The 27,811-nt window shown below is 41.0% G+C and overlaps 1 protein-coding gene across 6 annotated transcripts in view; it reads right to left on the bottom strand.

Annotated features, from left to right (window-relative positions):
* Window positions 1-172: 172 nt before the first annotated feature.
* The window catches only part of MTBP (MDM2 binding protein), a 76,879-nt gene continuing 49,240 nt past the window's right edge, over window positions 173-27,811 (bottom strand). For 5 of the 6 annotated variants that reach the window (XM_055546790.1, XM_055546789.1, XM_055546788.1 and 2 more), the window contains 7 exons: window positions 23,981-24,136; window positions 20,542-20,637; window positions 10,632-10,898; window positions 8,746-8,986; window positions 5,631-5,744; window positions 1,560-1,625; window positions 173-511 (listed from right to left, as the gene is read on the bottom strand). In XM_055546790.1, the coding sequence (XP_055402765.1) occupies window positions 473-511; window positions 1,560-1,625; window positions 5,631-5,744; window positions 8,746-8,986; window positions 10,632-10,898; window positions 20,542-20,637; window positions 23,981-24,136 (979 nt within the window). In that variant the 3' untranslated portion in view covers window positions 173-472. Of the gene's footprint in view, window positions 512-1,559; window positions 1,626-5,630; window positions 5,745-8,745; window positions 8,987-10,631; window positions 10,899-20,541; window positions 20,638-23,980; window positions 24,137-27,811 lie in introns of those variants that run through there. The other variant, XR_008702442.1, reaches the window with a different exon arrangement.

Genomic DNA, 27,811 nt, shown 5'->3' with positions numbered 1-27,811 from the left:
CAGGAGTAAGGGAGCATGACTAATGTTGTATGAAGTTTTTGCCAGTGTTTTCTAAACCAAGGGTCACCCAATGAATCAAGCTGTTGTAACACATGAGAAAAGCCACTGGCAACGTCTTACTTTAGACTCAGCAGTTTAAATACACCTAACAACAAGGACGTTCACCAAGAAGTAAAGAAATATCTTTTTCTATTTATTGAAATAATTAAATAACCAAGAGTAAAATTTTTAAACATACATAAAAATGTTAACTTTAAAAATTAAAATATAGTAAAACTATAAGTATACAAACTAAAATTACATTAACTGAGCAACTTCAAAACTATGTAAGTACAGGGTATTTATGAAATTCCTTAGAAATAGAACATTAATTCTTTGAATAAAGTTTGAAATGTGTAATTTTCAAACTAAGGAAGGAAGTGGTATATAATAGATCCATCCAATTTATAATCATCCAAAGGGAATGATTCTGTTATTTCTTGCTTGCTTTTTCTAACACCCATTCAATTACCTACGGGAGAAAAAATATGATTATGGTACATTCTTTTGAAAACAAAAGCGACAGAAAAATACATTGTTCAAAAGAGCATGGTAGAAAATTTAAGACAAAAAATAACACATCAGACTCTTAAAAAACACATTTTATCTTAAAAATACCCTTCACTGGTGGGGAGGGGGAAGGGGGAGAGACAGTCCAGGAGGAGGAGAGCGAAGCACAAGCTGTTCTGCAGCAAACGAGCCACAAGGACACACTGCGGCACAGGGAGCACAGCCGGGATTTCACAAGGGCTGAGGTGCAGCGTAACCTTCCAAGCCTGTGAGCCGCCATACCGCACACCTGTCACCCATACAATACTACACACCAACTCTATTTTAAAAAATTAAAGGATTATCAAGCACAAAAAAATCAATATAGCATTTACCTCCAGAGGCGATAGAGTAGGATATGGTGGGGAAGAGACTTTGGGGCTTCCAGGGTTCTTAAATGTTTTATTTCTCAGCCTGAATAGTGATCCAAGGAGTTTCTCTTTTAAAATTCTTTTTTTTTTAATTGTATGTGTTTCTTTGCATATGTATTTACATATTATATCATGAATTTTTAAACAGAAAAAAAATCACACATTTTATTTTCTTGCTAAAGAACACTTTTTGGTGAACTTTTTTATGTTGCAGAATACAATGGTGGTGTGCTCACTGGACAAAATGAAGATACTGCTCTATTTTCTCACCTTTATTTGAAAATTTGTTTTTAAAGGATCACTAAAAATAGAATTAAACCAAGCTTTGAAAACAGCTAATCAAAATGGATTAATTTTTCCAGCTCTTTGGATTATTCTTTTTCTTTCTGAACATTAATTTAGAAGCTCTTTTGTTAACAGAGAAATCTCTTAACTACTACTGAAGACCCTACTTACGTAAGTCCATTAAGCTATTTAACAAGTGGTCACAGGGACACAGCTGAACAGACCACTCACTAATTCTCTCTGTGTGTACTACAGCCTCCTGGCCGCCCGGAAACAAAACGGCAGCCTAACTGGATGCACTCACGGCACGTTTACCTGCACAACATTGTTGTTTGTTGTTTTCTTCATTTCTTCAAATAGACCCCTTGAAGTTTTAAGATCCTAAACATAAGAAAACAGAGCATTTCAAATCTGTACATTAAATTACAAAGAACAAGTCATTATTAAATAAACCTGCTGCTAAGTCACTTCAGTCGTGTCCTACTCTGTGCGACCCCATAGACGGCAGCCCACCAGGCTCCCCCGTCCCTGGGATTCTCCAGGCAAGAATGCTGGAGTGGGCTGCCATTTCCTTCTCCAATGCGTGAAAGTGAAGAGTGAAAGTGAAGTTGCTCAGTCGTATCCAACTCTTAGCGACGCCATGGACTGCAGCCCACCAGGCTCCTCCGTCCATGGGATTTTCCAGGCACGAGTACCGGAGTGGGGTGCCATTGCCTTCTCCATGTGTGTGCTCAGTTGTGTCCAACTCTTTGTAACTCCTTGGACTGCAGCCCACCAGGCTCCTCCGTCCATGGGATTTTCCAGGCACGAGTACCGGAGTGGGGTGCCATTGCCTTCTCCATGTGTGTGCTCAGTTGTGTCCAACTCTTTGTAACTCCTTGGACTGTAGCCCACCAGGCTCCTCCATCCATGGGATTTTCCAGGCAAGAGTACTGGAGTGGGGTGCCATAGCCTTCTCCTAAATAAACCTGACATGATCCTAAATCATTCTATAATCATCAATGTGAAGAGGGAGAAATCACAGTAAGAGATTATCATTCAGTTCCACCCTGGAAGGCCAAGTTCTCTAACACCCGTCTGTACATAAGTCCATGCTGCTCTGAGCTCATAAACCCAACAGCACCAGCCAGACCCACACCCATCCTCAGCTGTGCACATGTGCTCAGGCGCGCAGGCGTGTCTGATTCTGCAACCCTATGGACTGCAGCCCAGCAGACTCCACTGTCCATGGGGTTCTCCTGGCTAGTACACTGGACTGGGCTGCTGTTTCCTTCTCCATCGTCGGCTATGTGTACCCACTAATGCTTCATTACTCAGGAGACGGACATACAATTAATGTTTATTTTTCAGATAAAACACCTTTTACCTCTCTCTTCTTACTGGCTATTTCACTCCAGACACAGAAGGGATGACACTGGACATAAAACTGAAATCTCTGACTTTTAAAAAGTTAATAACCTATAACAAGTTAAATCGTAAAATTTAAAAAATTCACTTGTTTTACAAAAAAAGCTGTCCTCTGCTGTGCTTCCAAGTCATGCTCCGTCGAAGCAGTCACTTTCAGCGCTCTCTTCTGTTTCTCCTGTTCATACCTCCGTGTTTCTGGATAATACTCTTATTACTGCTACTGTTCTCTTATTCACACCTTCGTGTTTCTGGGTAATACGCTTATTACTGCTACTGTGTGACTTCACACTTTCAGACAGTGACTGCTGTTACCCTGGATTCAGGCCTCTGAATTCTCCCACCTCCCTTCGCTTCCTCTCAGTAACAGCTGCACCACAATTTTTTTTTTAAATTAGTAAACAGTCAATGTTTGCATTTTATGCTTACGCAAATAAAATTTACTCCCAAGCTAAGTAACATATTATGGTTATAATTTCTCTTTCATCTAATGTTTTGTTTATCCTGTGGTTGAACTATATTTGCTTAGCTTTCCATGTACATAATTCTGCCCCTACCCCCACAACTCTGATTAAAAAAACTGATTAAATGTACATCAAAGTTCTTCAAACACTCTCGGATACCGGGTAATCGCCCCTTCAGCTTTTCGTTTCTGCGCTGGTTTTCGTAACTGCATTCTTTAAACCCTGGAGCCCCTTGTCCCGCAGCCTGCTGCAGTTTGGTCCAGCTGCTTCCTGGACCAGGTCCCACTGGAACATATCTTTCCCAGTCTAGGTAGCTTTTCTTTTACTTCTTGAGTCAGTCCCTTGTCCTACTGGATTTCATCTTCTCACAAATTCATTAGAGGTCACACAAGTGACACAATGTTTCAGGCCTCTCGTGCCTGAAAGCGCCTCTGCTGAATCCTCACACTTGACTGGCTCCTGTGCGTGTGAGTCGCTCAGCCGTGTCCGACCCTTTGCGACCCCATGGACTGTAGCCCACCACGCTCCTCGGTCCATGGGATTCTCCAGGCAAGAACACTGGCGTGTAGCCATTCCCTTCTCCAGGGGATGTTCCCAACCCAGGGACTGAAACTGGGTCTCTTGCATTGCAGGTGGATTCCTCACTGAGCCACCGGGGAAGCCCTGTGACTGACTTCTGGGCCAGATATAAAAATACCAGGTAAATCACTTTCCTTCAGAATGTGAAGATGATGTTCTGCCATCTGGCATACAAGGCTACTAGACAAGTCCAATGCCAACCTTATTCTTGAATCTTATGTCCACTACTTCTCTCCCAGAAAACTTTTATGGAATTGCTCTCTCTCCCTCCAGGAGATGTGCCCTTCCACAGTGACGGGGCTTGTAGAACTGCCTCCTCCAGGCAGGACGAGCTGTGTGCCCTTTCCAGCAGGAGGTTTGCATCCTTTGGTTCTGGAATGCCTTGTGTATTTCTGAAGGTTTTCTCTCCTCTCGTCTCTATTATGAGCATAATGGATCTTTCAGATTAATTCCCCCATTTTCTTATCTCACGTTTAATGTTTTTCTCCTCAATTTTGTCAGTAATACTAACTTCTGGCAAATTTCTTTCTCTCACTGTTGACTATTAGTGATTTTACTGTATTTTAATTTTAAGGAAATTTAATGTTCTATAGTTTTCACAAACAGCATCACATTCCGGTTTTGTACATGCGACTGTCTCCTTCCTGACATCCAGTTTTCATGGCATTCTCTTCAGGCTTCTGCTCCTCCCGCGCCCCCTCTGCTCCTTTATGTTCTGACACCTGCTGAGTTAGACGCTTTCCTCAGAGCTCTGCCGAGTCTCAGCTGTCTGGTCGCACAGACATTTTAATATTGTTTCCGCTGTAGCACACAGCACGTGGGATCGTAGCTCCCAGTCCAGGGATCGAACCCATGCTCCCTGGAGCAGAAGCACAGTCTTAGCCACTGGGCTTCCAGGGACATCCCTTGCAGTCATATTTTAAAATGAGACAATAAAAATCTTACTGACGTTCTGTGTGTGCAGAGGTTATTCACTGGCACCTTTGTAAGGTAGGGGAATATGAGGTCGTTGGCCTTTTCACTGCGGCCTCCCATGCGTTTCTCCTCCAGGGACTGTTTCCCACGCTGCCGGAGGTGGGCGAGAGCAAAGCCACGGGTAATACAGCCACCCGCAGCACACGCTGCGGGGAAAGGCGTGCAGAGCAGGCTGAAGGCTCCCCGTTCACTCTGCGGACCTCTCTCTAACTCCTGCTCTTCACGGCACTCTGCCCCCGCCTTCCACAACACCTGGTGTCCCCGGGCTTCGAGCAGGCCCGAGAGCGTGCTGGGTCTGGACTCCGAGCCCCAGGCGGGCATCAAGGCTGTCGCTGCTGCTCAGCCACAGCACGCACCCACGTGCTGCCTGCGCCAACGTGTGACAGCGCCGCCTCGGTCTTCCTTTCTTCTTTTCTTGGCTTTTGTACCTTCAAGACTGTCTTTCTTGAGAGGTTCTACAAGGGACCTGAAAGTGTTCCACCTGTGGTCCATCTGCAGTTTTAATCAAAAACCCACGTAAAATTGTGATTCAAGTCAGGAACTGAAAACTGGAGCTAATCTACCACCACTGAAGTTTCACAAAACGGTTATGTGAATGGTCGGTTTGTCTGTACTACAACGAGCTATTAGTGGATCCAGAACTAGAAACTATGTTTTGATACTCTGTCAGGTAGCTTCACTATATACTAAAATTACCTGAGTACATAAAATAAGCTGAGTTTATTATCAACTTAAGTCAATGACCTGTTAGGCAAACACTGAGGGTGTCAGTTAAGGTACAGTTCTCTATATATGAGAACTAAAATCAACCATAAAATATTCTGACTCCAGTTTTTCTACCTCCATTAAAAAAATGTGGCAATAAGTTGTCAGAGTAAAAAATATTCAATTCATATTACCTTGAGTCAAATAGGAACATTAGAACTTGACCTCAATTTTGCCAACAGTAGAGAAGACACTGTACCTTTAGGTAGAACTTGGAGATCTCAAAGAGACGCTGGCTGCAAGCAGGGAAGCACCCGTGAGCCTCCGTGATCCCGTGCTTCTTCAGGGTTTCAGCAACTACTTCTTTCAGTATCTTGAATAGAACATAACATGTGACTAGTGTTTCTTACCCTGAGCTGAGCTCTGTAAATCACACAACCCTGTAGCTATGCTAAAGACAGATAAGCTCATTAAGACCAAACCATTGAGAAGAAGAGACCTGAAACAGTGACACACTCACATGTCACAGGGTAGCTGTCAGGCAGAGGACTGAAGCGTCCCAAGAGAGGAGCTCATGTGCTGAGCTCTGAGTCGACATCAGAATGGGAACGGTACATACAGCAGGGATAGGTATACACAGGTGTGTCCTTATTTTTTATTATGGAAAATTTCAAACACTATAAAGAGAATATATTTTGTAACAAAATCTCTCTCTCTATATATATATACACATATATCAGGACTACATGTAAGAGCTGGTTTTATATATATATATATATATATAAATCATTACATATTTATATATAAACAAATATAATTATGTGATTGTAATTATATATTTTATATATTTATAATCTATATATAAATTATATATATATATGAATTATATGTAAGAGCTGGCTGTATACATATATAAATATATATACATCAGTTCAGTTCAGTCGCTCAGTCGTGTCCAACGCTTTGCGACCCATGAATTTCAGCATGCCAGGCCTCCCTGTCCATCACCAACTCCCAGAGTTCACTCAAACTCACGTCCATCGAGTCGGTGATGCCATCTAGCCATCTCATCCTCTGTCATCCCCGTCTCCTCTTGCCCCCAATCCCTCCCAGCATCAGAGTCTTTTCCAATGAGTCAACTCTTCGCATGAGGTGGCCAAAGTATTGGAGTTTCAGCTTTAGCATCATTCCTTCCAAAGAAATCCCAGGGCTGATCTCCTTCAGAATGGACTGGTTGGATCTCCTTGCAGTCCAAGGGACTCTCAACAGTCTTCTCCAACACCACAGTTCAAAACCATCAAATCTTAGGCGCTCAGCTTTCTTCACAGTCCAACTCTCACATCCATACATGACCACAGGAAAAACCATAGCCTTGACTAGATGAACCTTTGTTGGCAAAGTAATGTCTCTGCTTTTGAATATGCTATCTAGGTTGGTCATAACTTTCCTTCCAAGGAGTAAATGTCTTTTAATTTCATGGCTGCAGTCACCATCTGCAGTGATTTTGGAGCCCAAAAAAATAAAGTCTGACGCTGTTTCCACTGTTTCCCCATGTATTTCCCATGAACTGATGGGACCAGATGCCATGATCTTCATTTTCTGAATGTTGAGCTTTAAGCCAACTTTTTCACTCTCCACTTTCACCTTCATCAAGAGGCCTTTTAGTTCCTCTTCACTTTCTGCCATAGGGTGGTGTCATCTGCATATCTGAGGTTATTGATATTTCTCCCAGCAATCTTGATTCCAGCTTGTGCTTCTTCCAGCCCAGCGTTTCTCAGGATGTACTCTGCATAGAAGTTAAATAAGCAGGGTGACAATATACAGCCTTGACGTACTCCGTTTCCTATTTGGAACCAGTCTGTTGTTCCATGTCCAGTTCTAACTGTTGCCTCCTGACCTGCATATAGTTTCTCAAGAGGCAGGTCAGGTGGTCTGGTATTCCCATCTCTTTCAGAATTTTCCACAGTTTATTGTGATCCACACAGTCAAAGGCTTTGGCATAGTCAATAAAGCAGAAATAGATGTTTTTCTGGAACTCTCTTGCTTTTTCGATGATCCAGCGGATGTTGGCACTTTGATCTCTGGTTCCTCTGACTTTTCTAAAACCAGCTTGAACATCTGGAAGTTCATGGTTCACGTACTGCTGAAGCCTGGCTTGGAGAATTTTGAGCATTACTTTACTAGCGTGTGAGATGAGTGCAATTGTGCGGTAGTTTGAGCATTCTTTGGCATTGCCTTTCTTCAGGATTGGAATGAAAACTGACCTTTTCCAGTCCTGTGGCCACTGCTGAGTTTTCCAAATTTGCTGGCATATTGAGTGCAGCATCATCTTTCAGGATTTGAAATAGCTCAAATGGAATTCCATCACCTCCACTAGCTTTGTTCGTAGTGATGCTTTCTAAGGCCCACTTGACTTCACATCCCAGGATGTCTGGCTCTAGGTGAGTGATCATACCATCGTGATTATTTTGGTTGTGAAGATTTTTTTTGTACAGTTCTTCTGTGTATTCTTGCCGCCGCTTCTTAGTATCTTCTGCTTCTGTTAGGTCCATACCATTTCTGTCCTTTATCGAGCCCATCTTTGCATGAAATGTTCCCTTGGTATCTCTAATTTTCTTGAAGAGATCTCTAGTCTTTTCCATTCTGTTGTTTTCCTCTATTTCTTTGCATTGATAGCTGAGGAAGGCTTTCTTATCTCTTCTTGCCATTCTTTGGAACTCTGCATTCAGATGCTTATATCTTTCCTTTTCTCCTCTGCTTTTTGCTTCTCTTCTTTTCACAGCTATTTGTAAGGCCTCCCCAGATAGCTATTTTGCTTTTTTGCATTTCTTTTCCATGGGGATGGCCTTGATCCCTGTCTCCTGTGAGGACTATATATAAGACCTGGCTATATATATAAATATATATATATATGTATATATGAGGACTATATATAAGAGCTGGTTTTATATATATATATAGACTATATATAAGACCTGGCTATATATATAAATATATATATATATATGAAGACTATGTATAAGAGCTGGTTATATATATAAATATATATAAGGAGGATCCATCTGGGGCTCCTTCTGCTCCTTCACACCCCGACTCGCACTTTCCCATTACCCTTCTTTCACTGAACTATTATTATTACTATTTGTGGCTGTGCCACGGGGCAGGATCTCAGCTCTCAACCAGGGACTGAATCTGGGCCACAGCAGTGAAAGCCTGGAATCCTCACCAAGAGGCCACCAGGGAACTCCTTGGTATTATTTTAAAATAAATTACAGACCATTTCATTGATAAACTTTTTTGACAAACATCTGAAGCGAATCAAGTAAGCACGTTTCTCCCCGTGCAGACTGGAGAGTCAGGAAGCGGATCTTTACCCGCGTGTGCTTCTGTGACCGGGACTCCTTCGAGGGCCTTGCTGTTTCCGATTCACGCACAGCTTTTGGACCTGAGCCGGCCTTGGCAGTGGCTCTGGGAGTTTCACTGCTCAGCGCAGAGGGACACGTCACAGGTAACGGCCGCTCTGCCCGCAGCTTTCTGGAAGGGACTGCGTGGTGAGGGTGACCACTGCCACTTGTCTGAGAAAGAAGAGAATCTGAACTTCCAGATCTCACAAGTCTGTTGCAGGGGCAAGACCAGAACACAGATTAAGGGCATCACCAATCACGTTCATTTTCTTTCCTCAACACTACAGCTATAATCATCAACATATAAACCCCAGGAGAGCAAACACAATTTCTTGCTACTACTGCCTTAAATAAGCAATCAACATCGCATTACACAGTTGCTCCTTTAGTTCTTCAAATGAGAAATGAGAACACAGAAAGCAATGAATAATATTCTAGGATATTAGCTCAGAGGAAAAGCAACAAGCGATACTACTGTCTCCCTTCCTGTCAATTTACAATTTCTCACATAAACCAGAGATGGCACTCCAGGCAGTCCTGTTTATAGACAAGTTAATTTTGATAAAGAAACCCTAATAATCATGCTTGTTGTAGCCATGCAATTACCTGTAGAAGATAAGCTGTTAAAACAAACAGAAATAAAACTATAAAAGTGCCTTTAGTTTCGATTTTTCTAAGATGTTTAAATTTCTTTTTCCAAGAAAGGGTCTCAGACTCTTCAATTCTGCTAACCTATAGGACACAGTGTTACTCTCTTTTCTAGAACACATAGACATCAATCACAGTCAGAAATAAAAAAATTACTAAAAAGCATAGTATCCTAAATATTAATGGATTTGCTTTTTAGCTTTATCAGGTGAAAAAAGTATCATGAATTTGCAAAGTCCTTATAACAATAATTTAGTTATTTCATATCAGGGAAACAGTATTCTAATATATATATATATATATATTTTTGCTACACTGCATGACATGCACACTAAGATTAGTGCAGAATTAAACCTGCGCTCCCTGCACAGGAAGCATGGAATCTTAACCACTGGACCACCAGGGAAGTCCTTAATACTTATTACTGTTTAAGACAGTTTCACTTTAAGATATTTGATACTTTTTGAAGGCTTACATATGATAAGAATTTAAGGTTTGTTTTAGGTGCCAAAGACCTAAATTTGACAAAAGTTCCAAAGATATATAAATTCAATAGAAATTAGACTGTTTATTTCATGAGCTTCTAATTTTTGTTCAAGTATTTGGACATTTTATCTAGCTAGCAAATAAAGTAGCTAGAATAATCTCATTTTTATGGTGTATTATGTAGGCTTTAAAGCTATATTTTATATGAAACAAGTTATTTTAAAATGGTGCTAGTGGTTAGGACTCCGTGCTTTCACTGCCAAGGCGCGGATTCAATCGTAAGCCGCAGTCCTGAAGCCCCTTGTTCAAGGGGCCAATGCAGGCAGCAGACAGCCGGAGGAGGCAGAAAAACTGCATCTCTCAACATCCTCTTCAACAGAGCATCTCCTCTGCTTTATCTATGGAGAAGACCACCAGTGTTCCATGGTTTAAAAACCTGACAATCCCTTGTGCCAATGGACTGTATATTAGCATTATAAAGCCAGAAAGAATGTGTTTTTCCCCAAGTCATTTTTTTTATAACTTATATGCATAATCATCAACTGCTCACAATAGAAACAAACTCCTGGTATGAAAGCGTTACCAATCTACACTATGAAAGTGTATAAAATCTACACAGAAAGCAACTTAAAAAATATGAACGATTAATATGAAAAAAAATTACCCTAAGACTAAATAATACTTTCCATCAAGATACTATTTTTGTGCACTTCATATATCACCTTTTGGGGGGATAAAGGCAGTTCACATCTTTTGATCTCCTTTTCACTCGGGAGACGTCAGTCCGGAGCTCCCTTTGCAGAGCTTCTCCGTCAGGAACACTCATGGGCTCTGACAAAACCGCAGGAGATGGAAGAGGGCTGAGCACGGTGGGTCCCGGAGAACTACCCCTGGTACAGGTGGTCTGGGTCTCATAACGAATAAGACGGGATTGCAGCTCTGAAAATCCCCCATCTCTCTCTAACGCCTTCCGGTCATCCAAGCAGTACCTGAGCAAGAGAAAGATCTTTAACATCAAAGACTCTGCTGCAGCAATGGGCTATTTCCTGCCACCTGCAAAGAGCAAAACATTTACTTAAAAAGTTCTTACAAAACTTTCTAGTAATTGTTGGAAGCATGAGTGAATAACCAATTTCCCTCACAAGTTCAGTTTTTTCCAGCCTGCTACGTGACACAGCAAAAGATTTAAAAAAAAAAAAAAAAGTGAGGTACAATCTGATTCCTCTTTGACTGTTTCTGGGCAACAGATTAAGTTAATACTCTGGTTTATTTTCAAAATAATACAGTTGCTGTTTTGATACTTTCTAAGTCTCTACCAACCTCTGATTCCTCAGCACGGCTGATATGTAATGACGTGAAATGCTGACTTCGTTAGAAAGGGCAAGTTTGTTTTCAACACAAAGATTAGGAGGGTATAAAGGCATTCTAAACTGACTCACCAAACACAGCTCAGAACACTCTGACATTCCCCTTTGAAACTCACTTCCACCTTAGGCTGACGACAAATTCTTCTTCAAAGTCTGGCTGAGTATGGATCTGGTTTCTAGCCAAATCTGATCTAAGACGTCAGGGAGCTGTCTGTTCAGTGAATGCTTCTGGACAAGAGTCCCCACGTTGTTAAGGACAACAAATAAGTTTATCAGGGATGTCACCTATGAGACCCATGATGTTGGAAAACCCTTCACTTTCTCCCTCTGTGCAATGTATCGAGGAAACTCAAACAGTGTCCCATAAACAATGACAGGACTGCAGACATCAGACTTTTTCTGTTATCTGTTCTCTTGTAGATTCTAAGAAGTTCCTTAAATCAGAACTTTGGGGCTATAAGCTTTTAGTCCAATGTTTAAGGAGTGTATCATGAGCCCAGTGTCTGATTGCCTGGGGGAGGCTTTAAGGGCTTTCTCTTTCCCTTGTGACATGTATTCTGATTTCTAAGAGTATATACTACAGAACCAGACTCCCCGGACTTAAATCTGCCTCTACCATCATGTAAACATGGCCGAACTACTTAATTTTATCTACACTCTTGCTGCCTCCTCTGCAAGATGAGATTTACAGCAGTTACCTCAAAGAGCTATGGTGAAGATTCCATGAATGGACAGACACAAGCGCTCAGAGTCAGTGCCTGGAACCTGCCAGCAGAGCAGTCAAGAGATACACGCTGCTGCTATCACCACCATCACGGTGGTGTTACACTCCACCACGGCAAATCTCACAGCGCGCTAACAACGCGAGCAAAGCCAGGACTCAGACCCCAGGTGGTGACCCCAGAGTCTGACCTGAACCGATTCAGTATGTAAGCTTTCATGTAAGGGATAAGGATCACCTTACTCAGGGGTCAACTCACAGATGCACACTGGAATCACCTGAAGAGTTTTCACGAGCTGCTAGTGCCCCGAGTTTCTGACTCAGCTGGTCTGGGGTTGGCGTTTAGGACTGTTTTCTTTAAAGCTACCTAGGTGATTCTATGGAGAAGGAAATGGCAACCCACTCCAGTACTCTTGCCTGGAGAATCCCATGGAGGGAGGAGCCTGGTAGGCTAAAGTCCCTGGGGTCACAAAGGGTCAGACACGACTGAGTGACTTCACTTTCACTTTTCACTTTTATGCATTGGAGAAGGAACTGGCAACCCACTCCAGTGTTCTTGCCTGGAGAATCCCAGGGATGGGGGAGCCTGGTGGGCTGCCGTCTATGGGGTCGCACAGAGTCGGACACGACTGAAGCGACTTAGCAGCAGCAGCAGCAGCAGGTGATTCTAAATTGTAGCTAGGACTGAAATAGCTCTGATATAACCCAACAATTTAACAGGGGAAAAAAACTAAGATTGTTAACTCGTGGCAGAAAAGTGACTAGAACCTAGGTCTCTCAACTCTCTAACATTCTTTCTCCAGTCTGTTGTTTAATAAAACATATTTCATTAAAAACCAGCAGCAACCCTAAGGATTACTGATGAGTCCTATTTCTATCCTGGGCAACTGATAGAATCTAGAATACAACTAAGAACCATGAATGCTAAGGACAAGCTGTAGGCAAGAGGACATGTAATCCCTGATTAGCCTACAGGAAATTTTTGAGAGGAAAAAAATGTACAGTTTGACTCCAATACAATTTTTTCTACTCTAAGATTTCGATTCTAAGACGCAGATTTTTCCTTCCAGTTTTACCGTCTCTTGATCACAGCTGCTCACAGCGTCATGCCTTTAACTGAATGACGGGCACCGCCGTGTTGACTCTAATTGCCATCTGAAATGTCTGCACCGTGATGTTCCTATCGTTTGGCACTGAAACAAGACATGACTTTGTCAGAAAGGGCCAGAGACAGAGCAGCAGGCGCAGGGCGACCCTGGACAGCAGGGGAGCCAATACCCACTCCTGCATGAAGGAGTGCACGCTCGTATTTTCTCACAAAACAACAGCCAAGTGCTTTCTGTACCCAGAGAAAGAAAAATACCTAACAGAAGATGAAGCTGCCGCTGTACTAACCTATCAATACAAGACGGACAAGACACTGCCAAGCACACACCAAGCAATGCCAGTGAATGCTGGAAAAACTCGCAAACACACTGGAACAGATGAAAGAAAGTTCAATGCAACAAGAGGCCAGTGTGGCCACCTGACAGTCACAGTTTCACAGTGGAATTTCAATTTGTTGTTCAAGAAGACGCTGCATCTTACAATCAATGGGCTCTTATACTCCAGAATAAGAGAAATAAGTGAAAAACGAGACAACAGTAGACAGATTTCATTTTGCCTTTGGAAAACACTGATTTGCACTTAAACAGTTTCTTCCAAATATACCTTAAGCCTGAGTAGAGGAAGAGCTCAAGGATTCCCAAGGGTCACAGCAACGTAAGAAGAGGAGAGCATTCTTTGCAGTTTCTTATTTACTTTAAAATTTCACTTGAGCTTTGTTTAGAGTAGAAATATAATCTATGTTTAACTGAATCAGCCTACACAGTTTACACCCAGAACTTGGAAACAGTGTGTTTCTGGATCCACTGTGCTCACCTGCACACTCACTGCTTTGATTCAAAGGCTCAGGCTTAAGGAAACGGAGTCACATCTAGCTACGTTCATTTGCTTAAGGGGGTTTCATTTTATAAACTCCTCAAATTCGTATTTCAACTGTTCTTTTTTTTTCCCACAGACAAAAGTTCGATGTTGTTCCATGTACACGTGTTGCTCCTGGTTATTGTTTAGTACTGTGTTATATACACATATCAGTTTATTTATTGATCTATTCTATTGATGGAAATAAGGCTATTTCCAGTTTGGGTTATTATGAATACAACTGCTCTGTGGGTTCTTTTCCAAGTGTTTCTGTGGTGTTACGTTTTAATTTCTCTTAGGAAAATGACTATTAGAAATGCTGAGCCATGGGGTTTAAGCTATGTTCAGTTTCATAAGAATCTGCCAGATCCTTTTCTGAACTAAATATGCCATTTTATACTTCCACTAATAATGTTGGAGAGTTCTGATTGTTCTATACACTTGTCAATACTTCTCAGTTTTAATTTTAGCTATTCTGGTGGCTACATGGAATTTTATTTATGGATGCACTATAATTTATTGAACCAAGCTCCTGCAGTTAGACCTTATTTCCAATGTTTATTTGAAATAACACTGTGAAAAGTACCCTTGCAAAATTACTTTCAGTGTATACACTAATTTTATCATTGAGCAAAGGTAATCAATCTGATATTATACAAAATTGCATGGCTTTTGGTAAATTACTGATCACTCTCTCTAAGTAAATAATATTTATTTCACTTATATGCAGAGTACATCATGAGAAACGCTGGGCTGGAGGAAGCACAAGCTGGAATCAAGATTGCTGGGAGAAATATCAACAACCTCAGATATCCAGATGACACCACCTGCCGGGAGATTCCAGGGGGACTCCTGAGGCTCGATCCCGCCTTTGCGTTTGCCAAGCCTCCTTCCTCACGACCTTTGCCACGGGCAGAGCTCCTCACACCGGCTCCCCGCAACCACCCTTATGGCAGAAAGTGAAGAAGAACTAAAGAGCCTCTTGGTGAAAGTGGAGGGTGAAAAAGTTGGCTTAAGCTCAACATTCAGAAAACGAAGATCATGGCATCTGGTCCCATCACTTCATGGCAAATAGATGGGGAATCAGTGGAAACAGTGGCAGACTTTATTTTTCAGGGCTCCAAAATCACTGCAGATGTTGATTGCAGCCATGAAATTAAAAGACGCTTACTCCTTGGAAGGAAAGTTATAACCAACCTAGACAGCACATTAAAATGCAGAGACATTATTTTGCCAACAAAGGTCAGTCTACTCAAGGCTATGGTTTTTCCAGTGGTCATGTATGGATATGACAGTTGGACTATAAAGAAAGCTGAGAGCTGAAAAATTGATGCTTTTGAACTGTGGTGTTTGAGAAGACTCTTGACCCTTGGACTGCAAGGAGACCCAACTGGTCAATCCTAAAGGAGATCAGTCTTGGGTGTTCATTGGAAAGACTGATGTTGAAGCTGAAGCTCCAATACTTTGGCCACCTGATGCGAAGAGCTGACTCATTTGAAAAGACCCTGCTGCTGGGAAAGATTGAAGGTGGGAGGAGAGGGGATGACAGAGGATGAGATGGTTGGATGGCATCACCGACTCAATGGACATGGGTTTGGGTGGACTCCAGGAGTTGGTAATGGACAGGGAGGCCTGGCATGCTGTGGTTCATGGTGTTGCAAAGAACAGGACACGACTGAGCGACTGAACTGATCACTCTCCCATACAGGGAGCAACAATTTAGACTCCAAGCTGGCTGGCTCATGCCCCTTTATTATCAATATGATTTTATGGGTGGAAAGGATGGTCACTGTTGTTTCAGTTTACATTCTTAACGTAAATTTAAAAGGCTGACTGGTAAAGAAAACACCTTTCACTGTGTACTGGTCCTATGCGTCTCCTGTCTCATGCACGAATGGTCTTAAGATGCTGCCAGCTCCCACATCCTCCTTATTCACAGGGTGTTGACAGTATGTCAGTCCTTTCACATCTCTTCCTTGAAATACTTCACCTGAGTTTATCAACGGACAATGAGATTTCTTTCAATGGCACAAACCAAGCATATGATTTCATGCTTTAAAAATAAAGGTTTCCTCTACTGCCACAGTAATAAGGAACAATCTCCCTCTCACGTCAACAATGATCTTCATGATTTGGTCTCAATACAGTACAGTATACGTCTTTAGTCTTATTCAGAAACAAAAATGTCATTTCCTCTTTCTAGAATCTGTACCACTGCACTTCATTCCTCGCATTATTAGTTCAGTTGCTCAGTCATGTACAACTCTTTGCGACCCCATGGACTGCAGCACGCCAGGCCTCCCTTTCCATTACCAACTCCCAGAGCTTACTCAAACTCATGTCCATTGAGTTGGTGATGCCATCCAACCATCTCATCCTCTGTCGTCCCCTTCTCCTCCTGCCCTCAATCTTTCCCAGCATCAGCGTCTTTTCAAATGAGTCAGTCCTGCACATCAGGTGGCCAAAGCAATGGAGTTTTAGCTTCAGCATCAGTCCTTCCAATGAATACTTAGGACTGATTTCCTTTAGGATGGACTGGTTGGATCTCCTTGCAGTCCAAGGGACTCTCAAGAGTCTTCTCCAACACCACAGTTCAAAAGCATCAATTTTTCAGCTCTCAGCTTTCTTTATGGTCCAACTCTCACATCCATACATGACTACTGGAAAAACCATAGCTTTGAATAGACAGACCTTTTTTGGCAACTCAATGTCTCTGGCTTTTTAATATGCTGTCTAGGTTGGTCATAGCTTTTCTTCCAAAGAGCAAGTGTCTTTTAATTTCATGGCTGCAGTCACCATCTGCAGTGATTTTGGAGCACAAAAAATTAAAGTTTGTCACTGTGTCCATTGTTTCCACATCTATTTGCCATAAAGTGATGGGACCAGATGCCATGATCTTAGTTTTTTGAATGTGGAGTTTTAAGCCAACTTTTTCACTCTCCTCTTTCACTTTCATCAAGAGGCTCTTCAGTTCTTTTTCGCTTTCTGCCATAAGGGTGCTGCCATCGGCATATCTGAGGTTATTATTTCTCCTGCGATCTTGATTCCAGCTTGTGCTTCTTCCAGCCCGGCATTTCTCATGATGTACTCTGCATGGAAGTTAAATAAGCAGGGTGACAATATACAGCCTTGACACACTCCTTTCCCTATTTGGAACCAGTCTGTTGTTCCATGTTCAGTTCTAACTGTTGCTTCCTGACCTGCATACAGATTCCTCAGGAGGCAGGTCAGGTGGTCTGATATTCCCATCTCTTCAAGAATTTTCCAGTTTGTTGTGATCCACACAGTCAAAGGCTTTATCATACTCAATAAAGCAGAAATAGATGTTTTTCTGGAACTCTCTTGCTTTGGCAATTTGATCTCTGGTTCCTCTGCCTATGGGTTGGAGAATTTTGAGCATTACTTTGCTAGCGTGTTAGATGAGTGCGATTGTGCGGTAGTTTGAGAATTCTTTGGCATTGCCTTTCTTTGGGATTGGAATGAAAACTGACCTTTTCCAGTCCTGTGGCCACTGCTGAGGTTTTGAAATTTGCTGATATACTGAGTGCAGCACTTTCACAGCATCATCTTTCAGGAGTTGAAATAAATCAATTGGAATTCCATCACCTCCGCTAGCTTTGTTCATAGTGAGGGTTCCTAAGGCCCATTTGTCTTCTCATTCCAGGATGTTTGACTCCAGGTGAGTGATCACACCATCATGATTATCTGAGTCATGAAAATCTATTTTGTATAGTTCTTCCGGGTATTGTTGCCACCTCTTCTTAATATCTTCTGCTTCTGTTAGGTCCATACCATTTCCATCCTTTATTGTGCCCATGTTTGCATGAAATGTTCCCTTGGTATCTCTAATTTTCTTGAAGAGATCTCTAGTCTTTCCCATTCTGTTGTTTTCCTCTATTTCTTTGAGGAAGGCTTTCTTATCTCTCCTTGCTATTTTTTGGAACTCTGCATTCAAATGGGTATATCTTTCCTTTTGTCCTTTGCCTTTAACTTCTCTTCTTTCCTCAGCTATCTGTAAGGCCTCCTCTACAATGTCACAAACCTCTGTCCCTAGTTGTTCAGGCGCTCTATCAGATCAAACCCTTGAATCTATTTGTCACTTCCACTGTATAATCCTAAGGGATATGATTGAGGTCATACCTGAATGGTCTGTGTTTTTCCCTACTTTTTTCAATTTAAATCTGAATTTTGCAATAAGGAGTTCATAATCTGAGCCACAGTCAGCTCCCAGTCTTGTTTTTGCTGACTGTATAGAGCTTCTCCATTTTTGGCTGCAAAGAATATAATCAATCTGATTTCAGTGTTGACCATCTGGTGATGTCCATATGTAGAGTCTTCTCTTGTGTTGTTGGAAGAGGGTGTTTGCTATTCTCTTGGCAAATCTCTATTAGCCTTTGCCCTTCTTCATTCTGTACTTCAAGGCCAAATTTGCCTGTTACTCCAGGTGTTTCTTGACTTCCTACTTTTGCATTCCAGTCCCCTATAATGAAAAGGACATCTTTTTGGGGTGTTAGATCCAGAAGGTCTGGTAGGTCTTCATAGAACCGTTCAACTTCAGATTCTTCAGCATTACTGGTTGGGGCATAGACTTGGATTACTGTGATACTGAATGGTTTGCCTTGGAAATGAACAGAGATCTTCTGTCATTTTTGAGATTGCACCCAAGTACTGCATTTCAGACTCTCTTGTTGACTATGGGGGCTACTCCATTTCTTCTAAAGGATTCTTGGCCACAGTAGTAGATATAATGGTCATCTGAATTAAATTCACTCATTCCAGTCCATTTTAGTTCACTGATTCCTAAAATGTCAATGTTTAGTCTTGCCATCTCCTGTTTGACCACTTCCAATTTGCCTTGAATCATGGACCAAACAATCCAGGTTCCTATGTAATACTGTTCTTTACAGCATCAGACCTTGCTTCTATCACCAGGCACATCCACAACTGCATGTTGTTTCTGCTTTGGCTCAGCCTCTTCATGCTCTGGAGTTATTTCTCCACTGATCTCCAGTAGCACCTCCAACAGGCCACCCACTGACCTGGGGAGTTCATCTTTCAGTGTCATTATCTTTTTGTTTTTTCATACTATTTATGGGGTTCTCAAGGCAAGAATACTGAAATGGTTTGCCATTCCCTTCTCCAGTGGACCACATTCTGTCAGACATCTCCAGCATGACCCGTCCTTCTTAGGTAGCCCCACATGAGATGGTTCATAGTTTCACTGAGTTAGACAAGGCTGTGGTCAATGTGATCAGTTTGGTTAGTTTCCTGTGATTGTGGTTTTCATTCCTCCCATAGATACTGCCTTTTTGGTCAGATAAATTCCTCTTCATTCCTTCAAACTTAGTTCAGATGTCCTCACTGAAATTCTCAATTTGTGGTGTTTACTTGTTTCACACACTGGGCAGTGTTATATACTGGTATTTTTAACACCATTTACATTCTGAAACTCCAGTACTTTGGCCACCTCACGTGAAGAGTTGACTCATTGGAAAAGACTGATGCAGGGAGGGATTGGGGGCAGGAGGAGAAGGGGACGACAGAGGATGAGATGGCTGGATGGCATCACTGACTCGATGGACATGAGTTTGGGTGAACTCCGGGAGATGGTGATGGACAGGGAGGCCTGGCGTGCTGCGATTCATGGGGTCGCAAAGAGTCAGACACGACTGAGCGACTGAACTGAACTGAATTGAACTGACATCCTACTAAAGTCATGTCTTTCTTTCTCCCCTACTAGAGTACATGTTTCTTAAGGGCCGAAATAGTTGTCTTACAGTCTCTTGTATCTTTAGCCCCTGAGTGAATCGTTATCAGTAAAGAAGGTTTAAAGTTATGTGACATAAAGATTAAGTTTACAAGACAACCAAAGTAGTATATTTCTTTTGCTCACTGATAAAGGTGCTTCTCAGAGAAGGCAAGAGATCAAGGTAAAAATCAAGTCCTTTTCTATTTTCATTTATGGAAAATCAATATAAAATAATGCTTTGCTTTAGGAATGTGAAATAGTTTGCAAAATGAATCACTAGGGTCTTGTAAATTTAACCTAAAATATATTATTTCCATCATTTCCTTTCTTATCCCGGTGAAAATGGTAGATGCACACATGGCCTCAGGAAGTGCTGATGCTTCTAAGTAAGAGAACCCTTTGAAATTTTATTCAAACAGGTCAATTAAAATTCCGTAAAAATGTACACACAATTAACATATTGCAAATGAGAATACATTTCATCTAACAGCTCCTGAGCAGTTACAATGACCAGAGAATATCAATGTGCCCAGTAGTGTAAATATACATTTATATACAATATACAAAGTAGGGCCCAAAATAATTGACTAAAATACCCAATAACTAGTAATAGGACATTTAAATGTAAAACTGATTAATCAACAAATATCTTTTTTTACCAACAGAAGACAAATTATTTGAGTATGTAATACTTGTTTTTTGAGGGTTTTTTTGAGGGTTCTTTGGTTCTCTATCTCAACTTCTATCCGTTTGTTACAGTCATTCTTCACAGTCACAGAAGATAAGCCACATTAAGAACACACAGAAGAATAAAATGAAAATTAAAAACTCACTCAATTCCATGATAATGACATACTGAAGCTTTTTCAAAAGGTAAACCACGAAGTTTCCGAGGACTAAGTTCTGGTGTCAGGACAAAAGTCTTCTGCCTGAAACAAAAAGCTTTCCATTTGCATTTATTTGGTGAGAAAGTTCAAGAAACTGTCTCAAGAAGGAAGTCTGACTTCCTTCTCTATAACTAGATATTATATGGGATTAAAACTGAATTACATCAGGAAGCCAAAGAAGAAAATGAAGTAAGGTTAAGCCTAGGGGTTTCGTCACATTTTCTCTGTCCCAAGCTTCTAAATATGGTAATATTACTTATTTTACAAAACTATTCTGAGACATGGTTAAATCAAGAATAGAACATGATCTGTAGGGGAAATTCAAGAAGCAGCATTATTCCTGAAGCATATGTTATTCCTGGTGTAGTAAACTGCTTATGCATTTATTAACAGTTAAATTCTTTTCTTGCAGTGGAATAATTAAAGTCAAACTCAGATCTTCAGTAACAAAAGAGGTATTTAGTTCCTACTGTACCACATGGGGAATCCAGATTTTTCTATGCCTGGGAACATAGTCATTTTGACACCTATTTTAAGAATCAGTGACCTTTTAAACATCAGTGGATATAAAGACTAACCGCTGATCTCAGCTCTTCTTCTAACGCTGGTTCCAATCAGCAGGTGTGTCAGAACCAGTCCTGTGGTGAACTTAAATACTCATGCTCAGTACCTCCATGTTGGCACCTATGGTCAGGTTAAGCTTTCTGAGTTATTCTAACTAGAGTCCTCCTTCTCTGCCTGGGTGGGGAGGCACTGTTCTGATGAACTGCATCATGATTCCTGGAGCTCAGAACAGGTTAGAGGTGGGGATGGGAGAATTATGCAAGTTTCTTTACGCTGGTAATAGGCAGAAGGAGACACCAGGGGCTTGACTTCAGAAGACTTACAAATGGTAAACAGAAAAACAAGTAGGTAGTGGAGTATCAAGAATAATTCACTATCACACTCCCCGCCTTGGCTTTAGTAATGAAAACTGCCCACATGACACTGAATAATCTATAGAGTATAAGATAAGCATTTGAAATTATTACATTAAAATGTAAGACATATGCAAGTTAATGAATCCTGAAAACCAGGATTTATATTCTAATGCATTCATTTAAAGTGCTTCACATAAAGTAACACTAACAAATGGCAATGATCCCAGTATTTTATGACTAACTATTCAAGGGAATAATTCTGTAATATAAAACTATTTAGGTGCCTAGCATTTCACTTCCTTCCTTTACCACGTTGTCTTCCATTTATTTTCATCTCTCCCAGCAACTTTATCTATTTGTGTTTAATTTTACGCACACCTTGTTCTTTCTGAAGGAAATGCTTTAGTAAGTATGTGTTTTGTCAATGTTTACTACTTCCTTTATATGCACAGGTGTCGTTCCTGCACTCTGCTTAGTACTGCTTTGCAGGCGGTCCTCAGTAGACAGTCAGTAAAGCCCACAGGTCCATGAGTCATTACCATGAAAGCCCATCCTTCAACTTTAACACAAGATACGGTTGATAATGACACAGTTCTTTACTAACACCAAGGAATTGTATCAAACTCCCCCAGATAAATCACGGGTAAGCTACAGGAGGATTAATAGCATCCCCCTTGACACTGCAGCTACAAAGACATTCTGGTCAAAAAGAGTACAACCTACATAATTCAGTTTTGGCAAACACATCTGACTCTGCCAGTTCACGCTTAATAATTTGGAAGGACAGGATCCAATAACTAAATAGATGAAAACGTACATATAATTCTTCCTGTTCTTGATTCCCACAGAAAGGATTATCAATCTCTCAAAGGTATAAGAAAATTACTCTAAAATTACACTGTTTTTATGTCATTAAAATCATTAAGTCATTAAAACTCAGAACTATTAAGACCATCATATCTCCTAAGTTGCTCCCCATCTCTCTCTCTCTTTAGTGACCACGCACATGATAAATTCTTTCCAAAATCAACCCTTAAATTTGGGCTTCCCTGGTGGCTCAGATGGTAAAGCGTCTTCCTGTAATGTGGGAGACCCGGGTTTGATTCCTGGGTCGGGAAGACCCCCTGGAGAAAGAAATGGCAATCTACTCCAGCACTCTTGCCTGGAAAATCCCATGGATGGAGGAGCCTGATAGGCTACAGTCCATGGGGTCGCAAAGAGTCCTACTTGCCAAAACAAGCTTTGTAAAAGTAATCAAAATGTTCTATAATTTTTAAGGTCCTTTGGAAGATTCTCATAAAAATGGATTAACAAGAAGAAACTGGGGCAGTGAACAAGGTATTCAAATCTCACAAGTATTTCATGTCACGATTTTGCAACACCCAGTTATGACCAACCTAGATAGCATATTCTAAAGCAGAGACATTACTTTGCCAACAAAGGTCCGTCTAGTCAAGGCTATGGTTTTTCCAGTAGTCATGTATGGATGTGAGGGTTGGACTGTGAAGAAAGCTGAGCGCCGAAGAATTGATGCTTTTGAACTGTGGTGTTGGAGAAGACTCTTGAGAGTCCACTGGACTGCAAGGAGATCCAACCAGTCCATTCTAAAGATCAGTCCTGGTGTTCTTTGGATGGAATGATGCTAAAGCTGAAACTCCAGTACTTTGGCCACTTCATGCGAAGAGTTGACTCATTGGAAAAGACCCTGATACTGGGAGGGATTGGGGGCAGGAGAAGGGGACGACAAAGGATGAGATGGCTGAATGGCATCACTGACTCGATGGACGTGAGTTTGAGTGAACTCCAGGAGTTGGTGATGGACCGGGAGGCCTGGTGTGCTGCGATTCATGGGGTCTCAAAGAGTTGGACATGACTGAGCGACTGAACTGAACTGATTTTATTAATTAGCAACTTAGTGGAAGCTGTCTTGGAAGTCAAATTAGTTGTAAATTATTCAAGTTGATGGTGAGTTTTACTTGGTATAGTTTCAAAATCATTTTTATTACACTTTCCCATTCTTCTCAGTTGAAAGGCTATCCTTTTTGCTACTATTAGGCATAACTGACAATGTTATGATTAAGTAGTAGTAAAGTAAAAACTAGAAAGTGATAGAAAAGAGAATTAAAAAAATTTTTGCAAGTCAAATTATAATTTTTCTGAAAAAGTATTGCCATCTGTCTACAAAATAGAAGCTCACTTCTACAAGAAATATGTTAAGGTGGTTTTTATTATTCCTGTTTCCTTTATACTCAGCACTACAAAGAGGAGAACATTAGGCTAAGGCAACATGTGAGAATTAAGGCCAACTGATAAACACTGGGCTCAAACTTGTAGACTTTGTCAAAGTGGCACAGAACATCTAACTGGATGTTAGATCTAAACACATAACTGAAGAAGTAAGAGGCAATGTGCTTTTAAAATGATTCCTTAAAAAATTAATTGGAAGTCATAAGTTTATAACTTACCCTTTTTGAATCTGTAAAGGCTGAAGATCTCCAATTGGTAATCCGTCTGAGGTAAAGAATTTAAGCAATTCTTTAGCATCCAATAATGTGACTGAATCCCGTGGACCCTCTTTGTGGCCCAGCAATTGTTCAGATGAACGAGGTAATGAACCAGTTCTGAGAAGAAAAAAAAAATTATGTAGATTTATTAAAAGCAGATTAGAATTCTCCATGGTCAGGAAAAGCTACTATGAACAGAAACCAGAAAAATACACACACACACAAAACTGAAGATCTACACATTTAAGAAAGAAAAAAAGTAAAATCTTTGCAAATCATTTAGAATCAAAGCATATTTTCAAAAATCTGTATGTAGGTTACAGGAAAACTTGCAGTTATCATGTCAAAACAATGTTACTACTTAACTAAAATAATTATATTCTTTATATTTGGCATGACTGATCACATTCATGCCACCATTATCATGCTATCACACTATCATTATTAGTGTGAAGTCATCAATTCTATAAAATTTAAATCTAAACTCTCTTGTATGTTCCAAAGCCCCATAATATTGTAAATTCTGAAGGCAGAGACCGAATGTTCCAATGTTCTATAAACTTCAAAGATTATGTAAAGCACAACCATGAAATGAGATGGTAATCAGATATTTCTCCAAGGTCTCTTCTAGCCATGATTATGACGTTAGGAATAAATACTAAATTATTATTATACCTGAAATATAGGCAGGACTTCATACTTTTCAAACTGCATACAATATATTCTTTTTTTAAAATTTTTATTTATTTGGCTGCATCAGGTCTAGCTGCTTCGCACAGGTCTTCTGTTGCTGTGCACAGGCTCTCGTGGTGGCCCATGGGCTTTGGAGGGAGAGGGCTCAGCTGTTGCTTCCTCTGCAGCATGTGGGATCTTAGTTCCCCATCCAGGGCTCGAATCTGTGTCCCCTGCATTGCAAGGTGGACTCCCAACCACTGGACCACCAGGGAAGTCCCTACAATATATTCTTAATCCTCACAAATTCCCTTGAAAAAGACAGGACAGGTCTTATCTCAAAATGAAATTAACACCTGAAAATAAGAACTTTGTAAAGTTCGTATCATACCAAGCCTAAAAAACGATTACTATTCTTACCACACAATAGTGCCTTACAGACCCGCGGTGACAAGATTTTTTAAATGACAGAATCAGAACTAGCCTGACTCTGAATTAGGTACCAATTCTACTCTATCACTCTATGAACCCAAAAAGCTCGGTTTTTAAAAACTGGAAAGAAGAAAATAGTAGCAGAGAATGCTACAGGTTTTCTCAAGCATTGAGTTACAAATCATACTATTACTCTGTCACCAAAGCAAAAATAAAATCTTTCAATACCTGCACAGAACATTAATTTCCTGACTTTGTATTAATTCAACTATTTCCTGATTAATCACTCAAGCATTTTTATTGATAATTATACAACTAAAATGTTGACATTACGGCCTTAAGACATATTTCTATACAACAGTGTCTCTTTCTTCTACTCATTCCCTTTATTTTTAAACTGAAAATATATATCTCATAAAAACAGTCAAACAAGAAAACACTCAAAACGCTATACCCCAGGAGGGTAAGAACTACATGATGAGGTGAATTTAATTTCTATATAGCCATTCTCTAACAGTGACTAACAAAATCTTAATCAATATTATTCTCAATCATTTGATAGTCCAGTTATGATGGGGAACTGCATACTTTGCAGTCACATAGAACCCAGGACACAAAAATATCAGAAAAATTTAAAAGCCCCATTTGTGATAAAGTGTACCAACAAGATACATTTTGAGTAAAAAAAAAAACAAGACACACTGACAACACTTTTTAGTGTTTCCAAACTTACAAACTATTTTTTCATACATTATCTCATTAAATTGTCAGAACTTTGAAGTAGAACTGGGCTTGTTATCTCCATCTTACAGATGAGTCAACAAAGTCACCTAACAGGTGACTGAGTTTGTCTAAAACCAAATTCCTGGTACTTCCCTGGTGGTCCAGTCATTGAGAATCTGCCTTCCAGTACAGGTACAGAAGTTCAATCCCTGGTCAGGGAAGTAAGATCCCACATGCCACGGAGCAGCAAGTCTCACCTGCGTGACAAAGCTCGAGAAGCCCACGCACCCAACAAGGAGCCGGTGCCCCGCCAAGAAGAGGAGCCAGCGCCCCGCCACAAAGACCTAACACGACCAACAAGGGCTGCCCTGCTGCTCAGCGGGGAAGAACCTGCCTGCAGTTCAGGACACCTGGGTTTCACCCCTGGGTTGGGAAGATCCCCTGGAGAAGGGAAAGGCCACCCACTCCAGGATTCTCGCCTGGAGAAGTCCAGGGATGGTAGAATCCACGGGGTCACAAAGAGTCGGACACAACTGAGCGACTTTCACTCACAGCCAGATAAATAAACAAAACCAAATCCTTATGATTTCTGAATGTCACTCTGTAATGGTCTTTTATTCTTCAGCTGAATCTGTTTTAACATATAACAAATTATGACACTATATAACTTTGGTTTCCAGCCAAGAATCAGATGGTATCCTCCCGTATTTTGAACTGTCCACAAATACGTATTGAGTATTTACTCTGTAATTATCACCGTGAGGTACTAAAAAAAAGTTCACTGATAATAATTTATAGACCCCTAATCACTGTTCATGACTGTGTACAGGTATGACTTAAAGTAGGAGAAAGGAGGGAAGGAGAGCGAAAGGAGATAAATACATCAGTGTAGAATGAGGCAGGAAAGGCACAATAAAACAAGTCTCATGAAAGAAGTAATAGCACAGTCTTTTAACTGCAGCATTTCTACAAGCCTTAAGAGAAAGGTGGTATTTGAGCTACACCTAAACTACAAACAAGCTTCTTCTGGTTCAAGATGATGCATCAAACATACACATTAACCTCTCCATTCAAAAAAAGAAAAATCACAATGCTGAAGTACCAGGCATTAGGTTTATAACAGGGCTCAAAAAGGAAGAAGGAAGAGGAGTGGACCAAAGGGTTCAATGAATTTCAGGAATGACTAGACTACTCCTCAGCAGGAATTAAAAGGAACCTATAGAGAAGGCAGACTACGTCTTCGTCTCCCAGGAAACCACAGGCAGGCTCTAATCCGGAGCTCAGAGTGGCAACGGGCAGCCATCAGCTGATACATTTTCAGAACTCTACCTGAACACCCTCCCACTCCACATCTTAGATTCATGCTTTTACCTCCAAGAGAAAAACTGCGCTCTGAAGATCCAGAACTAGGTGCCTGTCCTACCTACCGTCAGCGGCGAAGCCCCCAGAATACAGCCCTTGAAGAAACACAAGCTGGAATCAAGACTGCCAGGAGAAATATCAATAACCTCAGATATGCAGATGACATCACCCTTATGGCAGAAAGTGAGGAGGAACTAAAAGGCCTCTTGATGAAGGTGAAAGTGGAGAGTGAAAAAGCTGGCTTAAAGCTCAACATTCAGAAAACGAAGATCATGGCATCCGGTCCCATCACTTCATGGCAAATAGATGGAGAAACAGTGGAAACAGTGTCAGACTTTATTTTTGGGGGCTCCAAAATCACTGCAGATGGTGACTGCAGCCATGAAATTAAAAGACACTTACTCCCTGGAAGGAAAGTTATGACCAACCTAGATAGCATATTCAAAAGCAGAGACTAATATTACTTTGCCAACAAAGGTTCGTCTAGTCAAGGCTATGGTTTTTCCTGTGGTCATGTATGGATGTGAGAGTTGGACTGTGAAGAAGGCTGAGCACCCAAGAATTGATGCCTTTGAACTGTGGTGTTGGAGAAGACTCTTGAGA

The sequence above is a fragment of the Bubalus kerabau genome, chromosome 14 (genome assembly GCF_029407905.1).
Source record: "Bubalus kerabau isolate K-KA32 ecotype Philippines breed swamp buffalo chromosome 14, PCC_UOA_SB_1v2, whole genome shotgun sequence".
Taxonomy (NCBI): Eukaryota; Metazoa; Chordata; class Mammalia; order Artiodactyla; family Bovidae; genus Bubalus; species Bubalus kerabau.
Note: the sequence above shows the minus strand (reverse complement) of the source record. Positions and strands in the feature narration are given on the sequence as shown.